This window comes from Xenopus tropicalis, chromosome 3 (assembly GCF_000004195.4).
Source record: "Xenopus tropicalis strain Nigerian chromosome 3, UCB_Xtro_10.0, whole genome shotgun sequence".
In the NCBI taxonomy this organism is placed as follows: domain Eukaryota; kingdom Metazoa; phylum Chordata; class Amphibia; order Anura; family Pipidae; genus Xenopus; species Xenopus tropicalis.
Window position 1 is genome coordinate 58,856,131 of NC_030679.2, and position 9,461 is coordinate 58,865,591.

The window sequence follows — 9,461 nt, forward strand, 5'->3', positions numbered from 1 at the left end:
AAAGAAAGGTAAAAACTAAGTAAGCTTTAGCAGAAAGGTCTATGTAAATACAGCCATAAGCACTCTGAAAAAAGGTTAGTGGTGTCTGTAATTCCTGTGCCAAAACACGCAGCTTTCTGTTCTCTGCTCTTTCCTGCTCCTCCCTCCCTCAAGAATGCTAAGAACTCACTCCCAACTCACTTAGGAATGTGGATCTGAGCCAATCAGCAGGAAGCTGATTCATAGTCTTACTAACTGAGCATGTTCACTTGGTCTGGGTGTCTATGCAGGAGTGAGGCATTATGGGAACTTTCTTTACAGAGCTCAGTGTTTTTTCTTCCTGTTTGGCTTCTGATCATCTGAACAGGTGAAATATGGGGAGATTTAAGGGCACTATTGTGAGAACTGAAGGTATGCCTGCAGCTTGAGATTAACTCTTTACTAGCCTTTCCTTCTCCTTTAAGTGATCAATGGATGGCTTTATATGACATCATCATTTTAATAAATTCTGGCCCTTGAACACATGGTAGGATAAATGTTTGGCCCACTACATGTAAGATGCTGCCCAGTACCAGTCTAAGCTATCAAACTTGCCACTCATGGCTCTCTACAAAACTACAGACTGAAAACCTCTTTCGTGTATATATTATGTGTTATATTATGTGTTATATTATTGTTACCAGCTCAGACTCAGAAGTTCATGTTTTGCTGAATCAAAAATGTTTTTGCTAATAGGGACAGAGTCTCTACATTTTTGTACATGTGCTACAATGTGGCCCATTTGGGAGGAGGTCTGTTAAATCTCTGGTTAAATACTGGGACTTTGATAAAGAGCCAATTAGGCTTGACTGGTTGCTGCTGCCTTTATTGTGACAATAAAGGCATTTTAATGAAATAGATGGAGTGCTGTCTATAATCGTTTGGATCTACATGTACAGGAGAGGAGGGACCCTGTTGGATTGTGCACCCATTGGCAAATTTGTTAGCTGAGTGAGTGCTGCCTATTTTGTTGTGCCTGAATACTGGGAGTAGACTAGCACAAAACCTCAGGTATTTATTTCCGCTAATTTATCAATATCACTGAACTGAAAATCATCACAACCTCCTACTATAAAAGGCTGGCTTTGGAAATTTATAAAAATATGCAGAACTGAGGAACTATCTGCCAGAGCACCTGCACAATTTGCTAAATATTTGGCAGCATGGCTATCTTGGCTTTCTACAAGGAAACTAGTGCATACAAAGTGCATAACGTACTATGGACCCTCCAGCCCACCACACTATATAGCCTATATACCTATGGCTCATGTTATTATTGCATTTCCCTGGATTACTGACCATTCCTGTTAGTTTTCATGTTTTATATTGTCATGTTAAGACAACTCAATAAACATTTCGAAACACAAAGTTACTGGCTGCAGTTTTTGGAGACATAACACCCTTCCATTAATATATAAAAAAACATTTAGCTTATTACAGTAGGAGCTTAGTACAGTAGGGAATTCCACCATCATCTTGACTTGTCTGGTGTGATTAAAGGGATACTGTCATTATTTTTATGGGGTACTTTTTATTTCTAAATTGCACTGTTTACATAGCAAATAATTCACTCTACCATTTAAAATTTTATTCTTGAACCAGCAAATGAATTTTTTTACTTGTAATATTGATGTGTAGGCAGCCATCTCAGTGCATTGTGCCTGAGTCTGAGCTTTCAGAAGGAACCAGCGCTACACATTAGAACTGCTTTCGGGTAACCTATTGTTTCTCCTACTCCCATGTAACTGGAGGAGTCCCAAGCCGGACTTGGATATCTTACTATTGAGTGCTATTCTGATATCTACTGGGAGTTGCTATCTTGCTGCCTTCCCATTGTCCTGCTGATCGGCTGCTGGGAGGGGAGTGATATCACTCCAACTTGCAGCTCAGCAGTAAAGTGTGACTGAAGTTTATCAGAGCACAGGTCACATGGTTGTGGCACCCTCGGAAATTAAGAATTTGGCATATGAAATTTTAAAATTAAATATAAAAAAATCTGTTCATGTTTTTGAAAAACTGATTTCAATACTGGATTCTGCAGGAGAAGCTCTATTAGGGCTCTGGCACACGGGGAGATTAGTCGCCCGCGGCAAAACTCCCTGTTCGCGGGCGACTAATCTCCCCGAGTTGCCTACCCCTGCCATCCCACCGGCGAACAAGTCGCCGGCGGGATGGCAGACGCGGCGGGACGATTTCAGGAAATCGCCGAAAAAGACTCGCGAAAAAAAATATGTTTTCCCATGACAGTATTCCATTAAAACAATCAAAGGTGATCTGAGCTTGCAATACCACCTACCAGTTTCTAAATGCATTATAGCCAAGTAAAGTTAGCACCCCTATGGTACCTTGACTAATTTCCTGTTTGCACTTGTGCATGTTCATTTTATGCGCAGTAGCTTTTCTAAGCTGATTGGAAGCAATTATTGTACTCCAGTGTAGTGGCCAATCATTTATTATTATTATTATCAGCTATTACTGTGGGTATTATTGGGCACATAAACAAAGCAGTTTGTGTCCACAGACCGTGATTTGCCTTGTGTGAAAGAGGAGCTTACTACAGTGAAACCCACAGTGAAGCACCTGATTTTAAGTTTTCCACTTTATAATCTTTTTTGTGGTCCCACCAATTTATAATGTATTTCAGTGGGTGCTTTTTCCCTGATTTTTTCAACATTTTCCTGGATTTTACAGTTACTTTGCCCTAAAATTTCAAAATATGTCTGCTTATCCTCTTGGAATATTATAATTAGTGAAATTAATATGTTTAAAATACTAACCAGATGCACACTTTGCCCTGGTTCTGTCTGTAAATGTCTGTAGGGAATTCCAATTAGTCTGCACCTGAAAAGTAAAGATTCACATGACAAAAAAATGGACATTATCCAGACAGCAGGAAAGTTAAGGTTTCAGAAGCATCCACTCCCTTCATGAAGCCATAAATGTCTGATTAGCCCACCTTACAGACCCTTTGAGTCACATAATATGGTCACCTGATATAGTCACATGATACACATATCATAATAGTAAAGATAAAAAGATATACATCATTATAGTCTATGGGCTAATACACACTACTGAACATTTTCAAAGGCTTGCCTAAATAATATAAAATAATAAACACCTAAGGGCCAATGTTTCCTAATAGACCCAGCTACATTTTGGGCAGCTGCATTAAAATTAGTGACAAACACCATCCTTGGAAGTATTTGTTTCATACAACAAGACCCAAACTGGTCTTCAAGACAATTCATTACTTTCCTTTTCTCAGCATGCCATAAAGAGGTCGGACAACCACTATCTTTAAGTCATATTTCCAATTCATTGCATCTTCTCTCACATAAAGCATCATTCTGAGCAATTCTTAACTTGATGATAACTTGAGAAGAGAAGCAATGAGTTGAAGCAATGAATCACAACCCATCTCTTTTCTGCAAAAATCTGTTATCAAAGTGTCGGCATTATTGCTGCCAAGAATATCTTCAAATGACACTTCACTCTGGCTAGCCTGCAAAGTAAACTTTATGTATGTATTGCAGTTATTGAAAAAACAAAAATTCAACCAACTGCATCAATGACTCAATGTTACCCCCCCCCCCGAGTATGAACACGTCATCAATGTACTTCCACCAGACATGTCTGCAGACTGCGATTTTTCTTGCATGAACCAGTAGCCATTTACAGTGAAGTATATGTTTACAAGCTGCCACTTGGGTTGTAACTATACAGTGCACCAAAACATGAATGGAATGTTTAAAAAATATAAAAAAAGAAACCAGCTGCAGTTGACAAAGCCAGTGGTGATATCCAAGGAGGACTAGAGATAGCCTGATGCACTTTTAATTGCTTAATGCATTTCCTTTTATTTCAAAGTGAAATCAGCGCCAAAGAAAAGGTAGAAAGGCACTGCAGTAGGCTAATGGGCCTCTTTTAAGGGATCTAGCACATGGATCAGTGAAGTATCAACTGTAACTACTACACTTAAGGGCTCTGGTACACGGGGAGATTAGTCGCCCGCGGCAAAACTCCCTGCTCACGGGCGACTAATCTCCCCGAGTTGCCTTCCCCCTGCCATCCCACCAGCGAACATGTAAGTCGCCGGCGGGATGGCAGACGCGGCGGGGCGATTTCGGGAAATCGCCGAAAAAGCCTCGTGAGTCTTTTTCGGCGATTTGCGCAAAATCGTGCCGCCGCGTGTGCCATCCCGCCGGCGACTTACATGTTCGCCGGTGGGATGGCAGGGGGAAGGCAACTCGGGGAGATTAGTCGCCCGCGAGCAGGGAGTTTTGCCGCGGGCGACTAATCTCCCCGTGTACCAGAGCCCTTAAGTGTAGTAGTTATAGTTGATACTTCACTGATCCATGTGCTAGATCCCTTAAAAGAGGCCCATTAGCTTACTGCAGTGCCTTTCTACCTTTTCTTTGGCGCTGATTTCACTTTGAAATAAAAGGAAATGCATTAAGCAATTAAAAGTGAGTCAGGCTATCTCTAGTCCTCCTTGGATATCAGTATGGATTAGAGGTGGAGTTTTGCCACTTAAAAAAAGCAGCAACAGAAAGCCCTTGAGTATCTTGATTTTCTCTCTCTAGCTCAGACATGAACTCTGCAGTGCTTTTCTGGGGGGGGATTTTTATTTTTACAGTCACAGATGGAAAATTATTCGAAAGATGTGAACTTGCTGGAATTATGAAGAAGATGGGACTTGATGGGTATCGAGGATACAGCCTGCCTAACTGTAAGTGAACCTGAATTGTGGTCTATACCCTTTGTTAATTTCCCATTTTATCCCCGTTAATGTTTAGATACAAGATTTTGAAACTATGAAAATGTATCGTTGTTTTGTTCACCTACCTTGTAGTGAATATACACAATACCGCGGCTATTGCATCACTTCTCTGGAGATTATGGCTGAGTATTCTTGGTGATGTTGTGCTCCATTAATTTAAATGTATTAACTATCTGTATTCATGAAAAAAGAGATAACAGTTCTTTTCTCTATGTGCATATATCCAGCCAAAATGTAAGTTATAATAACTCATTTTCTCAAAAAGCCCTTGGAAAGACTGTATTTTATTTACATATCTATATGTTTATGTATTTTTTATTTTTGTCTGATTTGTTAATAATATATTTGCTTGGGGGAGGTTTAGGTACTCCACTTATAAATAGCCTACATCAAGTGTCCCCAACTTTAAGGGGGTGATTTATCAATGCTCAAATTCAAGTTTTTTCCACAATTCAAGTTTTTTGCACAACTATATTTTCAAAAACTCAAATATTTGCTATATAGTAAGCACAAAAAACTTAAAAACAAAACTTTGGCATTTAAAAACTTGTGCTGTGAGTTCATGTTGCAGTCAATGGCAGTTGCCCTAGGCAAAATGCAAAAAATTTTTCAATTTGAAATTTTCAAGGTTTTTTTTTGAGCTTGTAAACTCACACATACAAGGTATTTGAGATTTCACACAATTTTAATTCAGTTGAGTTTTTAATATTCATATTTTTTAATAAAAAAGAAAACATTCAAGTAGAAAAAAACTTCATAAATTCAAATTTTGATAAATAGGCCCAGTCTGTGTTTTCAATACGCTAGTTTTCTATCCCAGTCAATGTGACACCAGTCTTTAATTGCTCTAGTGCTGGTAGAATAAGAAATTTAAATGCCTGACTGCTACACTGTAATAGAGCATTGTTGCAACTTTTTTAAGTAAAAAAAAAAAACAAGTTCTTGTTTAAAAACTAGAATTCTGGTGAAGCCACTAGTCCATCAAAGGCATTACCCAATTTGCGCAGGCTTGTTACATAGTTACGTTAGGCTAAAATAAAGATACCGTAACTTTACATCAAGTTAATTTCTTCCATGAATCCCCCAGCATCACTGAATTGCATATCAAAGCACCTGCTTGTCCAACATCTCTTTCCCAAACAGTGGTGTAACTATTATGGGCCACCCCCAGAGGGCCTATGAAGTTTCCCTGCACCCCATTGCCCATGAAAATTGAAGTTTAGGGCCTGGCCAGTAGACACTTCAATTCCTCCCACAAGTCTTCAATTGGGTTAAGGTTAGGACTCTTAACAGGGCAGTCTCAGCAAACTATTTTGTTGGGGATGCAAAATAGGACAAGGAAGGGTAAAAGAGAACTGCACACAAAGCGCACAGTGAAAAATGTCAAACTTCCATGTTTATTGTTTTGTTTTAGTAAGTCACATAATTTTAAGGATTGATACCTGGATTCGGTGCATCCCTACATTTTGTACATACCTTACTTAGTGCCTGGTGGGTATTTAGAGCCTTTCCAAAACTGTTGTCACAAGTTATAAACACAGGATTTTAAAGAATTTTTTTGTATGCTGTATATATATTTTTTTATAAACCTAGGACCAAACCATGGAATACTCTCTGCCAAACTTTACAGTTGGTATTATGCATTCAGGCAGGTAGTTTCCACTTCTCCAGTTATGGTGACCTTTACACCAGTCGGTGTTTGGCATTGTACATGCTGACATTGCTTTGCAAGAAAAGCAAATGAATTAATTAATATTCTTTGGGTTAACTGAAAAATCTATCCACAGGGGTGTGTACAGCTTTTTTTGAGAGCTCATTTTATACAGACCGTACAAATTTCAACAGAGGAGATAACAGCACTGATTATGGCATTCTCCAAATAAACAGTCGTTGGTGGTGTAATGACAACAAGACTCCAGGAAGTCACAATGCTTGCAACATTAATTGCAGAGGTAATGTACTAAAACAAATGTGTTGGTTTTTGTATTATATTCAATATATACAACTTTTTACATGTAGTGGCCCGATTGTTAGTCATATGCATGTTAGAGATCTGGATTATATTAAAATTATGTTGCAGTCTATGGTGCCCTTGGGCTTAAAGGTTCCATAAATATCCCTTAAACTACACACTTGGACCACATGCCTCAAGTTGAACAGTCTTTTACTATATCCTGTATACATTGGAAACAACTATGTTTTTGAATATTTGATGTTTATGCAATGTCCCACCAATATTTTGGCATATTCAAACATAACAGATTTGTAATCTCCCCTATTCACATGATTGATTTTTGGTGACTGATCTAAAGGATTGGATAGGAGCGGATTTGCTTGTCTCCACCTGTGTAAAAAACACAATCGGACCATACCATCTGTGAGTCCTTGGCCTAAAGGGACTAAACATATTTATGTAACATAGTAGCCCACCCCCTAAGACCAACCAACCTTTCTCCTCAAAACAGAAAAAGCAATTGCTGTTTGCAGTAGAATAGCCATTAAATGAAACAGCTTCCAGAAATGTAAGTAACTTCCTTTTAAGTAGGAATAACCTTACAATTTATCCCCTGGTTCATAATGATGATGTATTTTCTTTTAGCTCTCTTGAGTGATGACATCACCCAGTCTGTGATATGTGCAAAACGCGTTGTAAGAGACCCACAGGGCATGGAAGCATGGTATGTAATGAACTCATACATTGTAACAGATATGTTGTCCTAAATAGGGAAATTCTGAAATTGGGAAAATCTGTAATTGGAAAGTACTTATTTTATTGCTCTAATATTTAATCACTCCATACTAAAAAACTGTCTTAGCAAGTAAAGAACATTTTAGCCACCCCCAGCATCCACAATTGCTCTCCTTCTACCCTATTACATTCCTTTAACAACAATTCTTGTAAAGAATGCACAGATTTTACTCTTCTTTGCTTGATCTAAGGCTAATGCCACATGTGACTGATTCTCAGCCTGCAGATCCGCAGGCTTAGAATAAGATGTGGACTGGGATTCAAAATAGGCCCAGGCATTTCAAGTACACAAAGGCCCAAAACCGCCCCCCCCCCAGCTCAATAAAAAGATTGCCATTAATGTTTTGCTGCATTAATATCTGCAAGGCAATGGCCATGATTTCACAACCTTTCAACTTCAGTATAGCTTGCCTAAAAATCTCAGGCTATACAGAAAGCAGGGTTTGTTAACATAGCAATATTAATGGCTTTGACCTATTAGAACATAGGGAAATTAGTACACTGATCCGTAAGTGCACCTGATGGTGAGGATAGCAGTTAAGAGCAGGTCTAAAGTTAGAAAAGAGATAGGGCCCCAAACATCCTATTCTAATTCTATTAGTATGGGGATATATAAAGTATCTGTATTTAATGCTTGAAGCAAATGTCCTCTTTGCTCTACCCTAAAATCTGCCCTCATTGGCAGCCATTTAGTGGTTCACCTATGCATGTGAATACTTATATGTTTGACAAAACTAAATATTCATTTTTAAACATCTACCTCAGATGTACATTTCTGTGTAAAATGGATCATGAATATAAGGCATGGAAATCCAATTAATTTAAACGTGTGTGTCTCATGCACAGGGTTGGCTGGAGAAATCATTGCAAAGGAAGAGACCTTTCTCAGTGGATTAAAGACTGCAAACTTGATATTCTTCCGTAGCTCTACTGAACTGCCTGGCTTGCTGCTGCTGATTGCAAAGCTTCTTATATATAAGGGAGGAGATACATATAAGCATTAAGATATAATTGTGCTACCACTCTTGAAATACCAGGAGAATACTGGGAGTGCTTCCATAGGGTTATAGCATTCTGGAAGTTTTGGCTACGACTGTAATCAGGCAGAAAACAGCAGGAGTCAAAATGCACCTACCTGTCTGTCAGTGCTTATAGGGAAATGATGTGTGTAAAGCACACATAACAGTGACATCTAAACACTCCAGTCATTAAAATACCCTGAGTGCCACTCGCGAGTCTTTTTCGGCGATTTCCCGAAATCGCCCCGCCGCGTCTGCCATCCCACCGGCGACTTACATTGTCGCCGATGGGATGGCAGGGGAAGGCAACTCGGGAAGATTAGTCGCCCGCGAACAGGGAGTTTTGCCGCGGGCGACTAATCTCCCCGTGTGCCAAAGCCCTAAAGGTTTAGCATCTCTATAGTAGTAATCATCCAGTACTTCAAAGTTGTCACTGGGGGTCACCATACTGGAATATGTTAGAAGTGATCAGTGCGACCAGTGGCTGCTGCCGCCCACTCTGATTAGTATTATTTACTAATCAGCCTTATATTGTGACAATTACATTCTATATATACAGTACATTGTGAGTTGGCCCCTAAACTCAGTAAGTGACAGCAGCACAGAGCATGTGCAGTGAATCAGCAGAAAAGAAGGTAAGGAGTTACTGGGGGCATACTTGGAGGAACAGATCTTCCCTGCAAAAGGGCTGTGTGGCCCTTGAGTTTCTAGAAAACCCCAAAATATAATGTACAAAATTTGTAGCTTTAGTTCTCCTTTAAGATTAGATTCCAACCTGAAGGTGTCATAAGAGATACATTTGTGCTGTGGTTACAGACAGCTTGTCTACTGCCTAGGCAACCCCAACTCTCTTCAATCAAGACAAATATAGCTTTTTAATAATAAGTAAAAA

At 39.3% G+C, this 9,461-nt stretch overlaps 1 protein-coding gene across 1 annotated transcript; it reads left to right on the forward strand.

Annotated features, from left to right (window-relative positions):
* The first annotated feature begins 4,558 nt into the window (after nucleotides 1-4,558).
* lyz (lysozyme) lies at nucleotides 4,559-8,631 on the forward strand. The gene is made up of 4 exons (XM_002938507.4): nucleotides 4,559-4,750; nucleotides 6,589-6,753; nucleotides 7,401-7,479; nucleotides 8,397-8,631. The coding sequence occupies exons 1-4, from the start codon at nucleotides 4,612-4,614 to the stop codon at nucleotides 8,473-8,475; spliced, it is 462 nt and encodes a 153-aa protein (XP_002938553.2). The 5' UTR covers nucleotides 4,559-4,611; the 3' UTR covers nucleotides 8,476-8,631.
* Nucleotides 8,632-9,461: the final 830 nt, after the last annotated feature.

What these genes read in the sequence shown, in the direction of transcription:
- lyz (XM_002938507.4), top strand. Translation starts at nt 4,612, where the DNA reads ATGAACTCTGCAGTGCTTTTCTGGGGGGGGATTTTTATTTTTACAGTC. An exon ending in AGGATACAGCCTGCCTAACT is followed by an intron (nt 4,751 to 6,588) that starts GTAAGTGAACCT and finishes ATCTATCCACAG; the next exon opens with GGGTGTGTACAGCTTTTTTT. An exon ending in TTGCAACATTAATTGCAGAG is followed by an intron (nt 6,754 to 7,400) that starts GTAATGTACTAA and finishes ATTTTCTTTTAG; the next exon opens with CTCTCTTGAGTGATGACATC.